Source organism: Gymnoscopelus braueri (genome assembly GCF_963280865.1).
Source record: "Gymnoscopelus braueri genome assembly, chromosome: 4".
In the NCBI taxonomy this organism is placed as follows: Eukaryota; Metazoa; Chordata; class Actinopteri; order Myctophiformes; family Myctophidae; genus Gymnoscopelus; species Gymnoscopelus braueri.
In genome coordinates, this window is record NC_137605.1 from 14,041,937 (window position 1) to 14,067,136 (window position 25,200).

The 25,200-nt window shown below is 41.3% G+C and overlaps 1 protein-coding gene across 1 annotated transcript; it reads left to right on the top strand.

Annotated features, from left to right (window-relative positions):
- Positions 1-103: 103 nt before the first annotated feature.
- LOC308084160 (scavenger receptor cysteine-rich domain-containing protein DMBT1-like) lies at positions 104-16,101 on the top strand. Its single transcript, XM_080426694.1, has 10 exons — positions 104-236; positions 330-425; positions 2,981-3,394; positions 4,588-5,001; positions 5,791-6,111; positions 7,253-7,651; positions 12,593-13,006; positions 13,179-13,295; positions 14,119-14,153; positions 14,592-16,101. The coding sequence occupies exons 2-10, from the start codon at positions 338-340 to the stop codon at positions 14,664-14,666; spliced, it is 2,277 nt and encodes a 758-aa protein (XP_080282820.1). The 5' UTR covers positions 104-236; positions 330-337; the 3' UTR covers positions 14,667-16,101.
- The last annotated feature ends 9,099 nt before the right edge of the window (positions 16,102-25,200 follow it).

Here is a 25,200-nt window from a genome sequence, read left to right on the forward strand (position 1 = left end):
TGCCCAGATACCAGAGACATGTGTGGAAAAAAACAAATGTGCAACATCTGCTCCTCTATGGATAACACAGTCTCATCCTGCAGTGTCAGAGGGAATTGTACAGCGCAGTGTCTGTGGTAGCTGGGATAGCTGTTGTCAATATCCCCAACCTCCCATCCCTGTCAAGAACTGTCATAGGAACTACTATGTCTACAAGCTTGTAAAGACAAACATCTGTGCTGTAGCCTATTGTGCAGGTAAAGTGGTGTTGTAAAATTGTTCATAAAATTTGAATCTAGATAACACTATAAAGCTTGTTCGGTAGCATTAAAGTTTTCTACTTTCTACAGTAAACTCCATGACATCTACAACACCTCTGAGTCCGACCACAGGAACACAGACCACTGCTACCCATCCACTGGTCTCTGACAAGCCAACACCAGAGGGTAAAACATAATTTTATTTATCCCGTACCATATAATTTCTCTCTCCTGATTGGATCAAATTGGTATGCCGACCTGAAAATGAATGTTCTTTTTACTGAAGAGCTGGAGAGACAGGGAGACACATGTTAGTGAACAAACACAACAAGATCACTTAAGGCAACTTCAAATTGGCTATTTCTGTGTTTAAATTAAAATAGAATACCCAAACACTAATTTAGATGTGCCAAGTTTGAAGTCCGCTGTTTCAACGGACTTCCCACTTGGCGCATTACTCCCTCTGGTCCTGGCAATACACACACCGAGTTGTCATTAAATTGGTCCCATATATGGGCATATTGGTCACATCAGCGGTTCTGGACAACCGGGTTTCTTATAAGGGCACCTTTAAAAGTGCATGGATGTCAACTAGTTATTATTAAGCACCTTTTATTTAATATTTCACTGATCAAAAGGTAGCAAATGTATTGCTATTCATAAATATCTGTGTGTGTGTGTGTGTGTGTGTGTGTGTGTGTGTGTGTGTGTGTGTGTGTGTGTGTGTGTGTGTGTGTGTGTGTGTGTGTGTGTGTCCTAAATGTAAATGGCCTTAAGACCTGTGTAATTGTGTTGATGTTGTGTTGGTGTTGTGCAGCGGTGTTGTGATGTTGTGTAGTTATGTTGGTGTTAATTTGTGTTAATGTTGTGTTGATGCAATGCAGTTGTGTTGATGTTCTGTTGGTGTACTACTGAAGTTGTGTTGGTTGGGCCCGTTTCACATCTTCCACGTCTTCCCCAGTAGACCATGAGGTTGAGCACCGATTTACTGATCCTGAAATGGAGAAGAAGCAAAGAAATACTGCTGCTGTAATAAAAGAGAGAGAATACTCGCAACAGTGGATGTTTAAGAATCCCCAAAATATAGGCTAAATTTAACCACTGCTCTTAACACATCAAGTGCCAGAGGTTTTTTAAAACAGGGAACATCCAGTGCCAGCGTTTCTTACCGTTTACGCCAATGTTTTTAGAGCTGTAGACGCCTCCACGAGGACCCCGATGTAAACAAAGGGTGTCTAAGCGATGGTCGAGGGTCCCGTGTAACGACTGGAACAATGATATTTCTAACACTATCCGCCATTGCAGAGTGAAAATAGCCGATCTACAAGCTTACATGCGTCTCGTTGCGGCGCGTTGTGAGCTTGTAGATCGGCTAGATTGGCTGTAGGTGTAGATCTAAAAGTGAAAAAAGAGGGTAGTACAGTGGTGTGTTTTACTAATTGAGGGTTTAAGTGGTTGAGATTAAACTATTATGTTTTCTAAATTATATTGAATTGCAAGATTAAAAAAATAAAAGGACAAACGATAAAAGCTTTGAAGATCAAGCCTAGTTTTGTTTACATCTTTTTGAATAGATTACTGTACTCATGCACAGTATTTAAATTCAAGTGACATCTCTGCAACGCTCAATATTGTACTTGCTGTACACGCACGCATCCATTTGCATCTCCACAAATCAATCCAAACGAAAAAAAGTATTCCAATTCCAACTCCTCAGGATAGATCAATAAAGAATCCATAGTCCAGGAAATAATCTGACAGGAGTTAATCCACAACTCAGCAGCAAAAATAAAAATCTCACTGGTACAATGACTCATTGATAGATATTACTGTGCGTATCCACAAGTGATTGTGGCATGCAGTTATATATTCCACAAATAGGCCTAGGCCTTGCAAAATAGATCGCCCATAAGCGGTAAAATATGGTCCATCATAATCAGATTTCAATTAGTATAAAAAATGGTAATGGTCATAATATCTAGCATTTTTTAATTTAATTTAATTCTTCAAAATTATTTTTATAGCAAAAATAGCCAATCTACAAGCTCACAAGCTGTCATGATGAGGTATAATGATGAGCCTATATATTTTGATGTATAATTAAGTATAATAGGGCTTAAGTAGTCCTTTAATGGCAACCTATATGATGTTTTAATGCAGACTAATAAAAATAAGGCAACATAAACACATAAGAATTTATTAAGTGTGGAAAAACTCGTTTGTGATCAGATTGACTGCTTAATGAATAGTAAAGGCAATAGGATTAGTTAAACCTGGCTGTTAGCCTGGTCTGGACCAGGCTAACTTCACAGCAAAATTTCCATGGTAACAAATGTGGCATTGCTGTCATGAAACCGAGTCATGGATAAACATATCCAGATTAACTATTTCAATGCCAGAGCATATACATTAATAAACTCACCCACTGCCAGCGATTTTCGTGTTTTAAAACCTTTTCAACTGGTCACAGAAAATTTAGATCCGTAATGATCCATTGTCGGATCGTGTGCAAACAAAAAGAACGTCCATGGCCGATCACCAGAGGAAAAAATAATTCACCCGTTACTTAGTCCAGTGTAGGCTGCAGTAAAATCGTCAGTGGTAATGCCCAGCCACGTACTTCAGACACGTTAGTTATTTGCGGTGTTCACTAACACTTCCAACCTATAACATTATATTACAATAAAAAAAACATCTGGTTGAAGATCTGAATGCTGTTTGCTGTTTTTCACTTTCTACAGTAAACTCCACAACATCTACAACACCTACAACCACATCTCTTCCAGGACCACAGACCACTGCCATCATTCCACTGCTCTCTGACAAGCCAACACCAGAAGGAGACATTCGACTGGTAAATGGAGGGAACACCACCTGCTCTGGCAGAGTGGAGATCTACTTCCGTGGACAGTGGGGGACAGTGTGTGATGATCTCTGGGACATGAATGATGCCCAGGTGGTGTGTAGACAGTTAGGGTGTGGTGGGGCCCGGTCAGCTCCAGCCAGTGTACATTTTGGACCAGGCAGTGGGCCCATCTGGTTGGATGATGTCGGCTGCACAGGCAGTGAATCAGAGCTTGCACGGTGCTCAAATGGAGCGTTGGGATCCAACGACTGCGGTCACGGTGAAGATGCTGGTGTTGTCTGTGATGAAGGTATGAATACAAAAGGTATCTTGAATTGCGTCGAAATGGATGCAAAGCACACATTTTGAGCTTGTAGATCTGCTATTTTTGGTACTTTTGTGTGACGCTGTAGTATTATCAAGTAGGCGGGCATTCATTTGAGAGAAAGTAACAGTTTTGGACGAGGTTTCCACCCGACAGAGACAATATTCAATATGCTAATGTATTTAATGTTTTTTTCCCGATGTTAAAGGTATAAGTGATTTTATTTGGTTAAAATCTTAAATAGCTCTATATTTTGATAGTACTCATTGCTATAGAGTGTTTGTTCAGTATCAGGAGTCTCCATGTCTCTCCAGCTCTTCATTAAACAGAAAATGCATTCAGGTCAGAATACCAATTTATTCCAATCAGAATAGAGAAGTCAGACAGGATACAGATTAACCAAGTGAAATTGGAAGTGATGACACAAATACATGAGCAGACAAAATTGGAACGGTGAACATTATAAAAATAAAGATGATACATGGGTACTCTCTCCTGATTGGCTGATATTTTGTCACCTACCTGAAAATTCATTTTCAGTTTATTAGAGCTGGAGAGACATGGAGACTCCTGTTACTGAACAAACACTCTATAGCAAGGATTACTATCAGAATACAGTGCTTTTACCTTTTAACAAAAAACGTTTTGTTTTAACCAAAAAATATCACTTTAAGTCTGCATGACCCACATTATGCATCACGTGATTCGGTCTATACCTTGAACGCTGAAAGGCGATGCTAAAGGGCTGCAGTGCTTTGACCGGTAAGGAAAGGACGTCCTGACCAAGTGTTACCATGTGACCAGTTCAGTGAGAATATGTTGGGGTGGCACAACGTTAAATTGTATGCATACTTTACCTTTTATTAAGATGTTTATATTGTGTTAACCGACGTGAAATTGTATACATACCTTTGATTTTTATGTAGTGTTAAAAACAGGAAACGGACACGTGTCGTGCACAGATGTACAGTCCAGCGGACTGTTAGAGGACTTTTGTCCAGTGTAGGCTGCATAGTAAAATCCTCAGTGTTAAGGCCCAGTCACGGTTGCCGTTGCGCTTCAGACGTGTCAGTTGGTAGCAGTGTTCACTTCCATCCTATACTGTAACATTATATTATAATAAAGTTTGTTTTGGTTGAAATTCTGAATGCTGTTTGCTGTCTTTCCACTTTCTACAGTAAACTCCACAACATCTACAACACCTCCGACCACATCTCTTCGAGGAACACAGACCACTGCCATCATTCCACTGGTCTCTGACAAGCCAACACCAGAGGGAGGCATTCGACTGGTAAACGGAAGGAACACTATCTGCTCTGGCAGAGTGGAGATCTACTTCCGTGGACAGTGGGGGACAGTGTGTGATGATGCCTGGGGCATGAATGATGCCCAGGTGGTGTGTAGACAGTTAGGATGTGGCGGGGCCCGGTCAGTTCCATCCAGTGCACTTTTTGGACCAGGCAGTGGGAACATCTGGTTGGACGATGTCGGCTGCACAGGCAGTGAATCAGAGCTTGCACGGTGCTCACATGGAGGGTTGGGATCCCACAACTGTGGTCACCGTGAAGATGCCGGTGTTGTCTGTGATGAAGGTAAACATGAATAAAATCTTGAACCATCCTCTCTCTCTCTCTCTCTCTCTCTCTCTCTCTCTCTCTCTCTCTCTCTCTCTCTCTCTCTCTCTCTCTCTCTCTCTCTCTCTCCTCTCTCTCTCTCTCTCTCTCTCTCTCTCTCTCTCTCTCTCTCTCTCTCTCTCTCTCTCTCTCTCTCTCTCTCTCTCTCAGAAGAAGAAGTCTAGAAGTCCTCTGTCCTTGTACTGTAGTTGTTGTGGGTGCGAGTGTCTCTGTATTTCATTAGATGTTCTAGTTTTAATAATTTGATCATTCCCACATCTCTGTATACTAATGTGCTTATAAGATATGTGAGAATGACAGTAATGGACATGTACTGTACTGTACAATAAAGTTCTCATGTCCATATTTTAACTTTTTCATTTTTTTCCAGTAAATTAACGTACTACAGCGTCACAAAAGCAAAACTAGCATATCTGCAAGCTTGAAACGCAGTGCGAAGTGACGCAAGGGTAAAGGGGTGCAATGCTTTGACCGGTGAGGAAAGGAGGTCCTGGCAAAACAGGGAACAGACACGTGTCGTGCACAGATAGACAGTCCAGCGTACTGTTAGAGGACTTTTGCCTTTCATAGTCCAGTGTAGGATGCATAGTAAAATCCTCAGTGTTAAGGCCTAGTCACGTATGCGCCTTAGACGTGTGAGATGTTCGCCGTGTTCACTTCCATCCTATAACATTATATTATGATAAAGTTAGTTTTATGTTTAAGGTCTGAATGCTGTTTGTCCACTCTCTGTTTGTCCACTTTCAGAGGGAGACATTATTCGACTTGTCAACGGAGGGAACAACACCTGCTCTGGCAGAGTGGAGATCTACTTCCGTGGACAGTGGGGGACAGTGTGTGATGATCTCTGGGACATGAATGATGCCCAGGTGGTGTGTAGACAGTTAGGGTGTGGTGGGGCACTGTCAACTCCATCCAGTGCACGTTTTGGACCAGGCAGTGGGAACATCTGGTTGGATGAAGTCCGTTGCACAGGCAGTGAATCAGAGCTTTCACGGTGCACACATGGAGGGTTGGGAAACCACGACTGTGGTCACGATGAAGATGCTGGTGTCTTCTGTGATGAAGGTAAACATGAATATAAAAAGTATCTTTAATCGCATCATATTGCAGATCTGTTTTTTTTATACTTTTGGGTGACGCTGTAGTATGATCAAGTAGGCGGGCGTTAATTTATGAGAAAGTAACAGTTTTAGACATATGATGTTTCCACCCGACAGAGACGACATTCAATTTGTTTTTAATCTATTTTAAGTTTTTTCCCCCGATGTTAAAGGTAGGGTAAGTGATTTTCTTTGGTTAAAATGTATGTTAATTAGCTTTATATTCTGATAGTACTCATTGCTATAGAGTGTATGTTCAGTATCAGGAGTCTCCTTGTCTCTCCAGCTCTTTATTTAACAGAAAATGCATTCAGGTCAGGATACCAATTTTATCCAATCAGAATAGAGAAGTCAGGCAGGATAAAGACTAAACAAGTGAAATTGGAAGTGATGTCCTGGATAAATGAGCAGACAAAATTGGAACGGCGAACACTATAAAAAATAAAGCTGATAAATGGGTACTCTCTCCTGATTGGCTGAAATTTTGTGACCTACCTGAACATTTATTTTCTGTTTATTAGAGCTGGAGAGACATGGAGACTCCTGTTACTGAACAAACACTGTGTAGCAACGATTACTATCAGAATACAGTGCTTTGACCTTTTAACAAAAAACTGTTTGTTTTAACCAAAAAATATCACTTTAAGTCTGCATGACCCACATTATGCATCACGTGATTCGGTCTATACCTAGAATGCTGAAAGGCGATGCTAAAGGGATGCAGTGCTTTGACCGGTGAGGAAAGGAGGTCCTGACCAAGTGTTACCATGTGACCAGTTCAGGGAGAATAATTATGTTGGGATGGCCCCACGTTAAATTGTATACATACCTTTTATTAAGATGTTTATGTTGTGTTAAAAACAGGGAACAGACACGTGTCGTGTCGTGCACAGATGGACAGTCCAGCGGACTGTTAGAGGACTTTAGCCTTTCATAGTCCAGTGTAGGCTGCAGTAAAATCCTCAGTGTTAAGGCCCAGTCATGTATGCGCTTCAGACGTGTCAGTTGTTTGCCGTGTTCACTTCCATCCTATAACATTATATTATAATAAAGTTTGTCTTGGTTGAAATTCTGAATGCTGTTTGCTGTCTTTCCACTTTCTACAGTAAACTCCATGGCATCTACATCTCTTCCAGGACCACAGACCACTGCCATCGTTCCACTGGTCTCTGACAAGCCAACACCAGAGGGAGGTATTCGACTGGTAAACGGAGGGAACACCACTTGCTCTGGCAGAGTGGAGATCTACTTCCGTGGACGGTGGGGGACAGTGTGTGATGATAACTGGGACCGGAATGATGCCCAGGTGGTGTGTAGACAGTTAGGGTGTGGTTGGGCGCTGTCAACTCCATCCAGTGCACGTTTTGGACCAGGCAGTGGGCCCATTTGGTTGGATGAAGTCCGTTGCACAGGCAGTGAATCAGAGCTTGCACGGTGCACACATAGAGGGTTGGGAATCAACGACTGTGGTCACGATGAAGATGCTGGTGTTTTCTGTGATGAAGGTAAACATGAATACAAAAAGTATCTTGAATCGCGTCATATTGTAGATCAGTTTTTTTTATACTTTTGTGTGACGCTGTAGTATGATCAAGTAGGCGGGCATTAATTTACGAGAAAGTAACAGTTTTGGACATAATGATGTTTCCACCCGACTTGTTTTTAATGTATTTAATGTTTTTTTCCCGATGTTAAAGGTAGGGTAAGTGATTTTCTTTGGTTAAAATGTATGTTAATTAGCTTTATATTCTGATAGTACTCATTGCTATAGAGTGTTTGTTCAGTATCAGGAGTCTCCTTGTCTTTCCAGCTCTTTATTTAACAGAAAATGCATTCAGGTCAGGATACCAATTTTATCCAATCAGAATAGAGAAGTCAGGCAGGATAAAGATTAAACAAGTGAAATTGGAAGTGATGACATAAATAAATGAGCAAACAAAATTGGAACGGCGAACACTATAAAAAATAAAGCTGATAAATGGGTACTCTCTCCGGATTGGCTGGAATTTTGTGACCTACCTGAACATTTATTTTCTGTTTATTAGAGCTGGAGAGACATGGAGACTCCTGTTGCTGAACAAACACTGTGTAGCAACGATTACTATCAGAATACAGTGCTTTGACTTTTTAACAAAAAACTATTTGTTTTAACCAAAAAAATATCACTTTAAGTCTGCATGACCCACATTATGCATCACGTGATTGGGTCTATACCTAGAATGCTGAAAGGCGATGCTAAAGGGATGCAGTGCTTTGACCGGTGAGGAAAGGAGGTCCTGACTAAGTGTTACCATGTGACCAGTTCAGTGAGAATAATGATGTTGGGATGGCCCCACGTTAAATTGTATACATACCTTTCATTAAGATGTTTATGTTGTGTTAAAAACGGGGAACAGACACGTGTCGTGCACAGATGTACAGTCCAGCAGACTGTTAGAGGACTTTAACCTTTCATAGTCCAGTGTAGGCTGCAGTAAAATCCTCAGTGTTAAGGCCCAGTCACGTGGCGCTTCAGACGTGTCAGCTGTTCGCCGTGTTCACTTCCATCCTATAGCAATATATTATAATAAAGTTGGTTTTGTTTGAAATTCTGAATGCTGTTTGCTGTCTTTCCACTTTCTACAGTAAACTCCATGGCATCTACATCTCTTCCAGGACCACAGACTACTGCCATCGTTCCACTGGTCTCTGACAAGCCAACATCAGAGGGAGACATTCGACTGGTAAACGGAAGGAACACTATCTGCTCTGGCAGAGTGGAGATCTACTTCCGTGGACGGTGGGGGACAGTGTGTGATGATAACTGGGACCGGAATGACGCCCAGGTGGTGTGTAGACAGTTAGGGTGTGGTGGGGCGCTGTCAACTCGATCCAGTGCACGTTTTGGACCAGGCAGTGGGCCCATCTGGTTGGACGATGTCCGCTGCACAGGCAGTGAATCAGAGCTTTCACGGTGCACACATAGAGGGTTGGGAATCAACGACTGTGATCACCATGAAGATGCTGGTGTTTTCTGTGATGAAGGTAAACATGAATACAAAAAGTATCTTGAATCGCGTCATATTGTAGATCAGTTTTTTTTATACTTTTGTGTGACGCTGTAGTATGATCAAGTAGGCGGGCATTAATTTACGAGAAAGTAACAGTTTTGGACATATGATGTTTCCACCCGACAGAGACGACATTCAATTTGTTTTTAATGTATTTAATGTTTTTTCCCGTTGTTAAAGGTAGGGTAAGTGATTTTCTTTGGTTAAAATGTATGTTAATTAGCTTTATATTCTGATGGTACTCATTGCTATAGAGTGTTTGTTCAGTATCAGGAGTCTCCTTGTCTTTCCAGCTCTTTATTTAACAGAAAATTCATTCAGGTCAGGATACCAATTTTATCCAATCAGAATAGAGAAGTCAGGCAGGATAAAGATTAAACAAGTGAAATTGGAAGTGATGACACAAATAAATGAGCAGACAAAATTGGAACGGCGAACACTATGAAAATAAAGCTGATAAATGGTTACTCTCTCCTGATTGGCTGGAATTTTGTGACCTACCTGAACATTTATTTTCTGTTTATTAGAGCTGGAGAGACATGGAGACTCCTGTTGCTGAACAAACACTGTGTAGCAACGATTACTATCAGAATATAGTGCTTTGACTTTTTAACAAAAAACTTCCATCCTATAACATTATATTATAATAAAGTTTGTTTTGGTTGAAATTCTGAATGCTGTTTGCTGTTTTTCCACTTTCTACAGTAAACTCCATGGCATCTACATCTCTTCCAGGACCACAGACCACTGCTATCATTCCACTGGTCTCTGACAAGCCAACACCAGAGGGAGGCATTCGACTGGTAAACGGAAGGAACACTATCTGCTCTGGCAGAGTGGAGATCTACTTCCGTGGACGGTGGGGGACAGTGTGTGATGATGCCTGGGGCATGAATGATGCCCAGGTGGTGTGTAGACAGTTAGGATGTGGTGGGGCCCGGTCAGCTCCAGCCAGTGCACATTTTGGACCAGGCAGTGGGCACATCTGGTTGGACAATGTCGGCTGCACAGGCAGTGAATCAGAGCTTTCACGGTGCTCACATGGAGGGTTGGGATCCCACGACTGTGGTCACGATGAAGATTCTAGTGTTGTCTGTGATGAAGGTAAACATGAATACAAAAAGTATATTGAATCGTGTCATATTGTAGATCTGCTGTTTTTGGTACTTTTGTGTGACGCTGTAGTATGATCAAGTAGGCGGGCATTAATTTACGAGAAAGTATGAGGTTTCCACCCGACAGAGACGATATTCAATGAGTTTTTAATGTATTTAATGTTTTTTTTAAAGGTGTGCGGTAAGTGATCTTCTTTGGTTAAAATGTATGTTAAATAGCTCTATATTCTGATAGTACTCATTTGTATAAAGTGTTCAGTATCAGGAGTCTCCATGTCTCTTCAGCTCTTTATTAAACAGAAAATGCAATCAGGTCAGGATATCAATTTTATCCAATCAGTATAGAGAGACAGGATACAGATTAAACAAGTGAAATTGGAAGTGATGACACAAATAAATGAGCAGACATAATTGGAACGGCAAACACTAAAAAAATGAAGCTGATAAATGGGTACTCTCTACTGATTGGCTGAAATTGTGTCACCTACTGTACCTGAAAATACATTTTCTGTTTATTAGAGCTGGAGAGACAAGGAGAGTCCTGTTACTGAACAAACACTATATAGCAATGATTACTATCAGAATACAGTGCTTTTACCTTTTAACAAAAAAATATGTTTTAACTAAAGAATATTACTTTAAGTCTGCATGACCCACATTATGCATCACGTGATTCGGTCTATACCTAGAACGCTGAAAGGGGATGCTAAAGGGATGCAGTGCTTTGACCGGTGAGGAAAGGAGGTCAAAGCACTGCATTCTGAATGCCGTTTGCTGTTTTTCCACGTTCTACAGTAAACTCCATGGCATCTACATCTCTTTCAGGACCACAGACCACTGCCATCGTAGAGGGAGACATTCGACTGGTAAACGGAGGGAACACTATCTGCTCTGGCAGAGTGGAGATCTACTTCCGTGGACGGTGGGGGACAGTGTGTGATGACGCCTGGGACATGAATGATGCCCAGGTGGTGTGTAGACAGTTAGGATGTGGTGGGGCCCGGTCAGTTCCACCCAGTGCACATTTTGGACCAGGCAGTGGGAACATCTGGTTGGACGATGTCGGCTGCACAGGCAGTGAATCAGAGCTTGCACGGTGCTCACATGGAGGGTTGGGATCCCACGACTGTGGTCACGATGAAGATGCTGGTGTTTTCTGTGATGAAGGTAAACATGAATACAAAAAGTATATTGAATCGTGTCATATTGTAGATCTGCTGTTTTTGGTACTTTTGTGTGACAGTGTAGTATGATCAAGTAGGCGGGCATTAATTTACGAGAAAGTAACAGTTTTGGACATATGAGGTTTCCACCCGACAGAGACGATATTCAATGAGTTTTTAATGTATTTAATGTTTTTTTTAAAGGTATACGGTAAGTGATCTTCTTTGGTTAAAATGTATGTTAAATAGCTCTATATTCTGATAGTACTCATTTGTATAGAGTGTTCAGTATCAGGAGTCTCCATGTCTCTTCAGCTCTTTATTAAACAGAAAATGCAATCAGGTCAGGATATCAATTTTATCCAATCAGTATAGAGAGACAGGATACAGATTAAACAAGTGAAATTGGAAGTGATGACACAAATAAATGAGCAGACATAATTGGAACGGCAAACACTAAAAAAATGAAGCTGATAAATGGGTACTCTCTACTGATTGGCTGAAATTGTGTCACCTACCTGAAAATTCATTTTCTGTTTATTAGAGCTGGAGAGACAAGGAGACTCCTGTTACTGAACAAACACTATATAGCAATGATTACTATCAGAATATAGTTTTTTGACCTTTTAACAAAGAAAAATGTTTTAACCAAAGAACATTACTTTAAGTCTGCATGACCCACATTATGCATCACGTGATTCGGTCTATACCTTGAACGCTGAAAGGCGATGCTAAAGGGCTGCAGTGCTTTGACCGGTGAGGAAAGGAGGTCCTGACCAAGTGTTACCATGTCACTAGTTCAGTGAGAATAATGTTGGGTAGGCCCGACGATAAAGTGCATACATACCATTTAAGATGTTTATGTCGTGTTAAAAACAGGGAACAGACACGTGTCGTGCACAGATGGACAGTCCAGCGGAATGTTAGAGGAATTTTGCTTTTTATAATCCAGTGTAGGTTGCATAGTAAAATCCTCAGTGTTAAGGCCCAGTCACGTATGCGCTTCAGACGCGTCAGTTGTTCGCCCTGTTCACTTCCATCCTATAACATTGTATTATCATGAAGTTTGTTCTGGTTGAAGGTCTGAATGCTGTTGGTTGTTTTTCCACTTTCTACAGTAAACTCCACAACATCTACAACACCTCCGACCACATCTCTTCCAGGAGCACAGACCTCTGCCATCGTTCCACTGGTCTCTGACAAGCTAACAGCAGAGGGAGACATTCGACTGGTAAACGGAGGGAACAGCACCTGCTCTGGCAGAGTGGAGATCTACTTCCGTGGACAGTGGGGGACAGTGTGTGATGATGCCTGGGACCTGAATGATGCCCAGGTGGTGTGTAGACAGTTGGGATGCGGTGGGGCCCGGTCAGCTCCATCCAGAGCACGTTTTGGACCAGGCAGTGGGCACATCTGGTTGGATGAGGTCGGCTGCACAGGCAGTGAATCAGAGCTTGCGTGGTGCTCACATAGAGGGTTGGCAACCCCCAAATGTGGCCACAGTGAAGATGCTGGTGTTGTCTGTGATGAAGGTAAACATGAACACATTCTTTATTATGAACCACTGTGTTCCTCTGGCCTAGTGAAAGAAAACAACAGTCTCTTGAACCATCCTTGTAGGAAAGGTTTCACTGTACCCTAAAAACAAAAGCCTGGACTAACTGTACTCTGAACACCCCCCTCCCCCCTCTCTCCCATTCACAGAGGTCCAGAAGTGCTCTGTCGTTGTCGTCGTGGTTGTGTGTGTGAGTGTGTGTGTAGTTGTGTTCATGCTTGTACTGCTCATCATGTACAGATGGAAGACACAGAGACAGTTTGGAGGTGAGTTAACTTCATACACATGTACAGTATGTGTTCTTTAAGTCCATGTGTTCTGTACCACTGTCATCATAGAGTGGCTCACTCTGATGGCTCACTCTGATGACTCACAGTGGCTCACTAGGCTCAAGGGTCACGGTGGCTACTGGTAGCGCTGTCGCCTCACAGCTAGAAGGTCCTGGGTCCGATTCCCGCCGGGGATGCTGTGGGCACTGGGGGTGTGTTCTCTCCACCGCGTCATTAGTGCCCATACCCTAGGTGGGGTTGGCGAAAGGTGTGTGGAGTTTGCATGTTCTTCCCGTGTCCCCTAGGGTCGGTACACTCACAAAAAACATGCAGTAATCAGCCAGGGCGCTTGATTGGAATAACGTGTTCCTTCCACACGCTATGTCCTACCGGGGAAACTCCCCCCCTGTCAGGTTATAAGAAGCGGTCTGCTAACTCCTCATGCGTTGAAGGAAGCATGAGCTCAGTTTGGGGCTCTCCCCAGGCTGGCAGAGGGAGAGTAGCGCCCAGGATTACAAGCTTAGGTAGTGGCACCGGGTGAAAAAATAGGGTTACACATTTTTTTTTGATAAAAAACATTTCGAAAAAGTGGCTCAGAGATTTTGCCTGAAGATCAAAAGCCTAATATCTCCAACCGATACATGGTCTCTGTAGATAAACAAGGGGAATTATACTGTTTTGCCAACAGACAATGGCAGACAAAGACAAACTAAGCTACGAGCTTTGCAACTATCAAATATATTAATGCAGCTTTAACTTCACTAAGAGTGACTTAAACAACTTTACACTATTTAACTCTTTTTCTGTGTGTGTTCCACAGGTTCCAACACCAGAGGAGACACCAATCATCTACAGGTTAAAAACATATTTGTGTCTTTATTGCTGTCTGTATACTCTCATACAACCAAGTGTTTGTTCAGTCAAAGGAGTCTCCCCGTCTCACCAACAGAAAATACATTTCTGTCAGCCAATCAGAAGAGAGTACCCATTTATCAGCTTCATTTTTTAATAGTGTTCCAGTTCCAATTTTGTCTGCTCATGTCTTGGTGTCGTCCCTTCTAATTTCACTTGTTTAATCTGTAGCCTGTGTCAGTTCTCTATTGTGATTAGATAAAATTGGTATCCTGACCTGAAAATGTTTAATGAAGAGCTGGAGAGACACGGAGACTCCTGTTTCTGACTCTGCTGTATAGCAATGAGTACTAATCAGAAAATAGAGCACACTTATTTAACACTTATTTTAACTAAATATCTATGTTTGTAAACACATGATACTGTTGTTTACCTCCTCAGATGGCCACCATCACCAATGAGAACAGTCCTCCAGCCTCCAGATCAGCGTTATACTCCTACAAAACTCTCGATTAAGCCACTATAGAGAACAACACACTGTACTCTACAGTCACACCAACACACACATAGTGTACACTATGTACAACACACCGTACACTACAGTCATACCAACACACTCATAGTGTACACTATGTACAACACACAGTACTCTAAAGTCACACCAACACACTCATAGTGTACACTATGTACAACTCACTGTACTCTACAGTCATACCAACACACACATAGTGTACACTATGTACAACACACTGTACTCTACAGTCACACCAACACACTCATAGTGTACACTATGTACAACACACTGTACTCTACAGTCACACCAACACACTCATAGTGTACACTATATAAAACTCACTGTACTCTACAGTCACACCAACACACTCATAGTGTACACTATGTACAACACACTGTACTCTACAGTCACACCAACACACTCATAGTGTACACTATGTACAACACACCGTACACTACAGTCATACCAACACACGTGTACAGTAGGCCCACACTATGTTGCTGTCATAGAGTCTCCATTGATGTCCAACAACACTGAAGAAGTTCATCTTCATCATTTGTATTTTTATAGCCTTTCTACACCACTTATTTGTTTTTTATCTTTAACAGACCTGACCTCATTTCTTCAGGTGTGGACAACTTGTTTCTAAGTCAGAGTTTCCTTTCCATGCTTAGATAACACAGCTCCATGGTACAGCGAGCTATATGCACTATTAACTCAGTATTGCTTCAAAACAATAGGGCACTTTGGTAGAGGTTTGAGTTGTGTGCTAGTTACCTTGTCATGATGTAACGCCAAAGGAGGGTGAGATATAAAAAATAGCTGCTCCATTGATTAGAAACTGATAGTTCAAAATATGCTCCCCCATTGACTTACATTGTACAATGAAACGGCTCTCAGTGTCACTGTCACTCTTTTAGCACGTAAACAAACGTCCAACTGATTCTGCCAATATATAATATCACAAAACCCAGCATTTTTTTTTTTTTATTATAAAAATGTCAACTATTTTTATCAGGAAGAAAAGTTGGACTGGATCCACGGATGTGGATCTTCAAAATAGTAAAATCAACAGAATGTTGATTTTTTTCAGAACTAAGTTGTGTGATGTTAGAATCAGCTTTGTTCCCATTTGTCTATGTGCTAAAATAATGACTTTGACAGCTGTTTCCAGTTGCAATGTTGCAAAATAACTACACAACCCAAACCTCTACCAAACTGTGCTTACTGTAATATAGTGTGTTATGTGTTATATAGTAAATAGATTTTTGTTTCACAATCATTTGAATTACTGATACAATATCTGCATTTAATTTTGATTATCATATCATAATATATACAGTATTTGCATGAATCACATGATTAAAGGCAATACATGTATTATACTATTTACTTTTGTCAATCCAATAATATTTCCTCCAGAAATATATCTGTATTTGTGCCTGTGTGTGTATGTTGTGTGGAGAAACTTATTCCAACACAATAAAACAAACTAACAAACTACTGTGTTTTAAAAGCGCTTTGTAGCTTTTTAATTGTGGCAATAAACTGAATTTCACTGCCGCTGTTTCCAATGTGCTGTATTCATCCTTCAGTGAATATAACCTAAACCCTCCATTATGGCTTTGATAATGATTTCTATTAAATAATGTGTATGGGTTTTGAGCAGAGTGACAGGAGAGGAGGCCTCTTTTTAGGGTAAATGTCCCTTCATTCAGCCTTCGAACTGCTCTATATGAAATAACGTATTTGTTTTGACATTAGGATTCATTAATAGTAAGAGATGCAACCTTTCAAGTTAATCTCAGTAAAAGATCATCATCTTTGTCATAATGTGTTGCAAACATTGAGTACACTTCAAGTATTTTTTTGTGTCTGGGTACATAGTGTTACATCGTTCACCTCTCAGGTAAAACAGATTCAGTTCAGAATAACAACTATTATAATTTTCACCACATCAGATGGTTGTGGGTTAGCTCTGGTCCATTTTGATTGATTGATTAATACAGTTTACAAAAAAGTACAGAGGTACAGTTAATAATGCTAAAAGGATGACACAAAAGGCCCTGAGGGCTTTTTTCCATTGTGGTTCTACGGTATGGATTTCACAGGTAAATTGGCATTCCAGGTAAATTGGAAGGGGAGCGCTTGTTTTTAGGCGTGGGACGGGGCTGCGAGGCGGGGCTTTTTGAGACAGGTTTTTTTACGCGAGGCTCGCGAGGAGGAGGAGGAGAAACGATGCGGGGCTTTGATACGAGGCGGCGCGAGGAGGAGGAGGAGGAGGAGGCGCGAAGCGGGGCTTTGATACGAGGCGGCGAGAGGAGGAGGAGGAGGAGGCGCGAGGCGTGGCTTTGATGCGACGCGGACCGCACGTGATAATAGTTATTGTCCATGACGGAGGCGCGCCGACTCAGCAGAGCTTGAGGCGCATGCGTGTGCATGCGCACACATGCACACGCACACACGCATGTGCATGCATGTGGATTCAGTGTGCATTCATTGCCCTCTAGCGTTGGTTCTACAGAATTGCCTGGGGGCGGTGAAAACAAGCGCACCTTTTCCAATTTACCTGGAATGCCAATTTACCTGTAACATATACAATTCATCAAGACATATAAAGAAATACAGTACTATACAATAAATCATCAATACTAGAAGCAATAGAAGTATAAGTATAGCGTTGGAGAACTAACGCTATGGACCAGAGCTGGTTGTGGGTGAGAGTCCACAGAGATGACTCAAGTCCAAGGAGACCCAGACAGGCCCAATGGACTGGTCCCTATAGAGACACATACATCCTTATCCTCAAATCACTGTTTTAGACTTTTTCAGAACACTGATAAGGGGCCATTACTGGCTATACGTGGATGCATAGGGCTCCTGGAGCCACCAGGGGGCGCCTGGGCAGCAACAGCTGATTACAAAAGCTATAGATTTGGGTTTGGAACTGAGAAATTATAATACTATCTCAAACTGTCATTTAGTTTTTATAAATGTTACCACTTTTTGTTACTATTTCCCCCCCTACCATTCCAGTTGACTGCTGTGACACTTGAATGAGAAAGAAACAATGTGTTTGTAGACCATAAGTGCAATGAAAGAGTACAGTTTTACAGAGCTATATTAGGATGGGATGGATCAAAATAGAGCTGTCATGAAGAGCTGACAGGCCTCTGGAGATATTTATGACATCAAGATCTAGAAGTGTGTGGGAGTTGCCTGCTTGTCATTTCCTGAACATACTATAAGCGTTGAAAACTCACATCATGTTGCAATAAACAAGACAACCTTCAGTAAATGAAGATGGATTATTTTACCCGTTTAAGACTCTGTTTCTTCTGTCTTGTACAGGCGATACTTGGACTTCAGCCATCTGGTAATTATGAAAAACAATGAATAATATAATAAAATTATGAATATCATGTGATAGTTGGTCATATGTATTTATGGGAACAGTGTATGGTTTTCTAAGTGTATGTCAATTCTATCTTGTCTTGAGACATATGAACATTATCAAGATAATGTTATGTCTTATAGTCTCTGAACAAAATACATTTTTCATTCTGTGTAAACTATAGTTTAGAGTTAAGTATTCTGATCAGGTGTTTTGGTTTTCATGGTCAATGATTTGATCATTCCCACATCTCTCTACAAAGAGCTTATAAGATGTACAGACACTTCCGACAGTATGTGTATCGGACAGTAATCGACATGTCAAATAAAGCTACATCTGCATTAGGAATAAATGAGCTCCAGATGTAGGCTGTGACAGATTTACAAGTTAATAAAATAGCAATCATGGCCTGACAATGTATTGAAACACATTGATAAGACTACAATGACTACAATGATGTTAATAGAGTAATTTACAGTATGTTATTAACATTCAGTCATTGATTACATTTCACCAGCATCTCTTTGATTCCCTCAATAATTCAGTTGAATGTATAACTTCACCATTTTGCATCCTGTTTTGACCATTTCCAGTCTGGTCACCAGAGAAAACGTTGACAATGTACTTTTCTGCAAATCACAGATAATCATCAGATACAAATCTTTTGAAAATAGCAGATCTACAAGCTCACAATGGTGAGCTTGTAGATCGGCTATATTCAAATGGCCGAAATGTGTACAGGGCTGAAGTGGTTAATGTATGTTTTGTAATAACTAGTCGCAACTCCTTGCAACAAAACCATTTTAAGGTCAACCAAACAATGCAACTCCTTGCAACTGCCATTGGGGATAATTGTTGCAAGTAGTTGCAAATAGTTGCATATTGCAAGTAGTTGCAATAGTTGCATGTTGGCAAGGAGTTGCATGGCGAAACATTGGTGTGGAGTGGGCTTAAAAGTACTCGGTACTTTACAGCATCCTAAATGTACTTGAGTAAAAGTAATATATTTGTCTTGGAAATGTACTCAAGTAAGAGTAATAAGTATAACAAAAATCTAATACTCAAGTAAAATACAGATCCTCAGAATCTGTACTTAAGTACAGTACTCAAGTACATTTACTCCGTTACTGTCCACCACTGATCACAATGCTTATTTTCATAAATTTACCTAGACTATATCATGGTTGAGTATATGATTTCAGTAGTTTGCACCCATATGCTAGAAAGGCAAGTCTAAAAGAGATTCATCCAATTTAGGGGAGAACAAATTGTTAATTGATAAAAAATGTAAATGAATACATGATTACAATTTCAAACATTTTAGGAAAGGCTTAAATATTGTTAAGTATTGAAATACTATTTGGTTCTAATTTCATATCAGCAATCATATTGAACATCAACAATCAAAACATTTAAATTGTCTTTTTTCAACAAAATTATTTACCTTGTGTAGTGAACGTAATTATATTCTATATAACCTGTATTAATTAAATTACATTATGTGATACATAATCACATAATCACAACTGCCAAAATTATCCAAATGTAAAGAACGGCTAATTGCTTTCACAGGTACAACCGTCCTCAGCTGTGAATCATGTCATGATCAGGCTAAATGCCTAGAGTCACCCGTCAAACCAGAGAGAGACGACACCTTCTTCAGCCAATCAGTCTCCTGTGTCTGTAAAGATGGCTTCGTCGGTGATGGCCTCACCTGTTACGATGTAAAGCTCTGCAGTGATTCCTCCTGTTGTCACCAAGGTTACAGATGGTCACCAGAGAAAGGCTGTGTGGATATTGATGAGTGCTCCCTCCCTGAGGCACCCTGCACCCATGGGTCTCAGGTCTGTGTGAACACACCTGGCTCCTTTGAGTGCCTCGCGCCTCCCTCCAGGTCCAAAAGATCTGTTGTTCGGTTCTCCTGTGGCAACGTGGTTTGTCCATTAGGTGAGAACTGTATCAACTCTCGCTGTGTAGATCCCTGTGATCACTACACAGTACTGAATGATACCTGGAGAGCGACAGATTATGGTAACCGGGACAATGATGGTAACCGGCGCTGTGACAAAAATGTCAACTGGCAAGGTTGGTATCGAATGTTCCTGGGGGAAAGCAGTGCCTAGATACCAGAGACATGTGTGGAAAAACACAATGTGCAACATCTGCTCCTCTATGGATGAACCAGTCTCATCCTGCAGTGTCAGAGGGAATTGTACAGCGCAGTGTCTGTGGTAGCTATGATAGCTGTTGTCAATATCCCCAACCTCCCATCCATGTCCAGGGGCGTAGCCACGGGTGGGCATAGGTAGGCCTGGGCCCACCCACCTGGCTGTTGTGCCCACCCAAAAAAAAAAAAAAAAAAAGAAAGTTTTTTTTTTTTTTTAAATATATAATCACCCTAATATATTCACCCAATCCGCACAAAACCGCCCCAAAAACTCCCAAATCCGCACAAAACCGCCCAAAATGGCATGGCACGCGTGCGTGAGTGCCCACCCACAAATGCCCAGGCCCAGCTGCTGCCAGCTTTCTGGCTACGCCCCTGTCCATGTCAAGAACTGTCATAGGAACTACTATGTCTACAAGCTTGTAGTGTCAAACATCTGTGCTGTAGCCTATTGTGCAGGTAAAATGGTGTTGTAAAATTGTTCATAAAATATGAATCTATATAACACTATAAAGCTTGTTCAGTACAGTAGCATTAAAGTTTTCCACTTTCTACAGTAAACTCCATGACATCTACAACACCTCTGAGTCCGACCACAGGAACACAGACCACTGCTACCCATCCACTGGTCTCTGACAAGACAACACCAGAGGGTAAAACATAATTTTATATTTCCTGTATCATGTATAAGTTCTCTTTCCTGATTGGATCAAATTGGTATCCCAACCTGAAAATGAATGTTCTTTTTACTGAAGAGCTGGAGAGACAGGGAGACACATGTTAGTGAACAAACACAACAAGATCACTAAAGGCAACTTTAACCATATGTATGTGTGGGGCGCTCGAACGAAACTTTGGGATAATCCAAGGAGTCTCTAAGAAGGACAGGCCGGATGTGGATCCATGTCAAAAATGCTTCCGGGTGTCCGCTCCAATGTTAACTCCTTGACTAAGAGCTTAATATCTCCTATTTATTTTTACCGTGGTGGAAATGAGCCGTTTTCGATCGGCGATCACTCTGCAATGGAGGATCGCGTTAGAAATATTATTGTTCCAGGTGTTATTCGGGACCCTCCGCCGTCTCGCACGCAGGCTTTGTTTACATGCTGTCCTCGTCGGGGCTTCTACAGCACGAAACATATTAGCATAAGTGGATGGAAGATATGCTGGCACTAGATGTACCCTATTTTAATAAACCTCTGGCACACGATGTGTTAAGGAAACTTTAGCCATATGAACCCTATAGCGTCCAGATTCTGGTCACAAACATATCAAATTGACAATGCAAGTCCCATCTGTCTTTCTGTGTCCTATTTATGCCCATATAATATGTATCCATATACATAATGGATACATATCTGTCTGTCTGTCTGTCTGCTTGTGTCCCTTTTATGCCAATATGGAGATCCCTGATGCCATCAGTATATGCCGAAATATGGGCATGCCCATATCTTGGAATATTGGTCGGATCGGTGGTTATTTTTCAATGTTAAGTCTGCATGGCCCACATTATGCATCACGTGATTAGGTCTCTACCTTGAATGCTGAAAGGCGATGCTAAGGGATGCAGTGCTTTGACCGGTGAGGAAAGGAGGTCCTGACCAAGTGTTACCATGTGACCAGTGCAGTAAGAATGTGTTGGGGTGGCCCGACGTTAAATTGTATACATCATTGAACCTTTTTTTCAAAGATGTTTATGTCGTGTTAAAAACAGGGAACAGACACGTGCCGTGCACAGATGGACAGTCCAGCGGACTGTTAGAGGACTTTTGCCTTTCATAGTCCAGTGTAGGCTGCATAGTAAAATCCTCATTGCTAAGGCCCAGTCACGTATGCGCTTCAGACGTGTCAGACGTTCCCCGTGTTCACTTCCATCCTATAACATTATATTATAATAAAGTTAGTTTTGGTTGAAGGTCTGAATGCTATTTGCTGTTTGTCCACTTTCTTCAGAGACCACTGCCATCGTTCCATTGGTTCCATCTGACAAGCCAACACCAGAGGGAGACATTCGACTGGTAAACGGAGGGAACACCACCTGCTCTGGCAGAGTGGAGATCTACTTCCGTGGACGGTGGGGGACAGTGTGTGATGATGGCTGGGACATGAATGATGCCCAGGTGGTGTGTAGACAGTTAGGATGTGGTGGGGCGCAAAAATGTTACTACCCCACTCAAAACCAATTTTAATCGGAGCCTGCTACAGACCTCCCGAGCAAAACAACTTTCATGACCTATTAGAAGAGACCTGCACAAATGCAGTAGATTTTATCAACTCTGAAGTTTGCCTTCTTGGGGACATGAATACCAACATTTTAAATAACCATTGCGCAACTTACAAAGCCCTAAGACATTTTTGCCACCTTTTTAATTTTCACCAACACATTGACCAGTGCACTAGGATTAGTTCCTCTACCATTATTGATTTAATTCTAACAACTGATAAATCAAAAATTTCCAAAAGTGGAGTTATACATTTTGGCATAAGCTATCACTCCATCATATACTGTACACGTAAGCTTCAGAAAACAGTACTAAACTATCATAACACAATCAATATCAGATCCCAAAAGTCATATAGTAGTGAGGCTCTATCTTCCTCTCTGGGGAACTTGGATTGGTCTCCAGTTCTTAAATGTACAGAAGTGGATAAGTCATTGGACCTTTTTAAATCATCTTTTTTACCGATTGTTGACAAACATGCTCCAGAAAAAACTGTGAGGATAAAAGCTAGAACCAAGCCATGGTTTAATGCAGATATTTTAAAAGCTATTAGACTAAGAGATGACACTTTTAGAAAGTACAGGAAATCCAAGGATGAGCACCTGTTTACTAAATATAAGAAATTAAGAAACGAGGTCCAACGAACGATTTTTCACCCAAAAGATTACAGAAAACAAAAACAATCCTCAGAAATTATGGAAATCACTGGGCCAGTTAGGATGCAATAAGAGGTTAAAAAACCAAAACACACAATCTAAACCTGGAAATAGGAGGACAAATGTTATCTGATAAACTGGAGGTAGCCAACAGTCTCAACACATATTTTACAACCATAGCAGATTCACTAGTCAGCGCACTACCGGCCCAGTCAGGGTGCTACAGTGAGGCTCATATAGAGCGTTTTTTATTAAAAAAAAATAAGGGAGTTAAGCCCGAGGCCTTCTCCCTTAGGGAAGTAACCAAAGAAGAAGTGTTAGAAAAGCTAAAAACTCCAAATCCTACAAAAGCAACAGGTCACGATAACATCCCAGCCAGATATCTACGAGACGCAGCAGAAGTCATCACTTCCTGCATAACCCACATAATAAATGTGTCCATCAACCAAGGTCACTTCCCACAGGAATTCAAATCGGTGACAATAACCCCACTGTACAAAAAGGGAAGCAAATTACAACCAGGTAACTACCGCCCTGTTTCCATTCTATGCACATTATCAAAGGTAATAGAGAGACTTATACATGAACAGATAGAACATTATACAACATCACATAAGTTATTGTACAAATTTCAATCCGGTTTCAGGAAATCACACTCAACAGACACCTGTTTACTATATCTTACAGATCACATAAAGAAAGAAGTGGACTTAGGTAAGTACTGTGGCATGGTAATGCTTGATTTACAGAAGGCATTTGACACTGTAAATCACAGCATCCTACTGGGTAAGCTTGGGGCCTTAGGCTTCAACACCACAGCTACCAAATGGGTAAGATCTTACCTGGATGGCAGAGAACAAGTGGTGAGAGTAAATGGCACAATGTCCTCACCTCAACCATTAACATGCAGAGTCCCTCAAGGCAGTATTCTAGGCCCTCTCTTCTTCTTATTGTACATTAATGACATGAAGTCTGCCTGCGATTGCAATCTGTTTCTCTTTGCAGATGATTCAGCCCTCTTAGTCTCACACAAAGAGAAATCAGTAGTAGAAAAAATGCTTAGCACAGAATTAACCAAAGTCAGTATCTGGTTAGAAGACAACAGGCTGTCACTCCACTTGGGCAAAACAGAGGCAATCCTGCGTCTACAGCCAAGCTAAAGAAATCCCCAGGGCTTACGGTAGTGGTTGGCAACTCGCCAATTAAAGATAAGGAAGAAGTAACATATTTGGGATGCATACTAAATAACTCCTTATCTGGAGAGAGCATGGCTCTGAAAGTTATCATGAAAGTAAACCAGAGGATAAAATTCCTTGCTAAAATATCGCCCTTCATAGATCGAGATGCGCTAATAATACTGGCAGGGGCATTGGTACAATGCCATTTCGACTATGCATGCACATCCTGGTACTCCAACATCCCAAAGATCCTGAAAAAAAAGCTCCAGACCTCGCAAAACAAATTAGTTAGACTGATCCACAAGTTACATCCCAGAACTCACCTTCTGCCGGCCCATTTCAACAGCCTCAAGTGGCTCAAAGTCGAGGAAAGAGCAATTCAAATAAAAATGTGTATGGTCCACAGGATCATAAATAATGCTGCACCTAAGTACCTAGATGAATATTTTACCAAGGTCAGCACAGTACATAGGTACTCAACCAGAGGAAGCTCCACTAACTTTGTGCCTCACCTATTTAGCAGTTGCATGGGCCAAAGTTCAGTCCTGTACACTGCAACAGATGCATGGAACGAACTACCAACAAGCATCAAGACCACTAGCTCCATGGCTGGCTTTAAGTTCTCCCTTAAGCTTCACACAACAAACATCAGCACCACACACAACATTCACCACACTAACGTTCATTGTTGACAAAGTGTTTGCACGCTGCAGTGATGTTGCTAGGCTTTTATTTTTATCTTTTATTTTTAATTTAGGTTCGTTATTTTCAATACCCATAGAATCCATAGAGGTATAATGTAACGACAGAATCAGGTCTACTGGCCTCACGGCCAGTGGTGTAAAGTAACTAAGTACATTTACTCAAGTACTGTACTTTTTTTTGGGGGGGGGGAAATAGCCGATCTACAAGCTCCCAA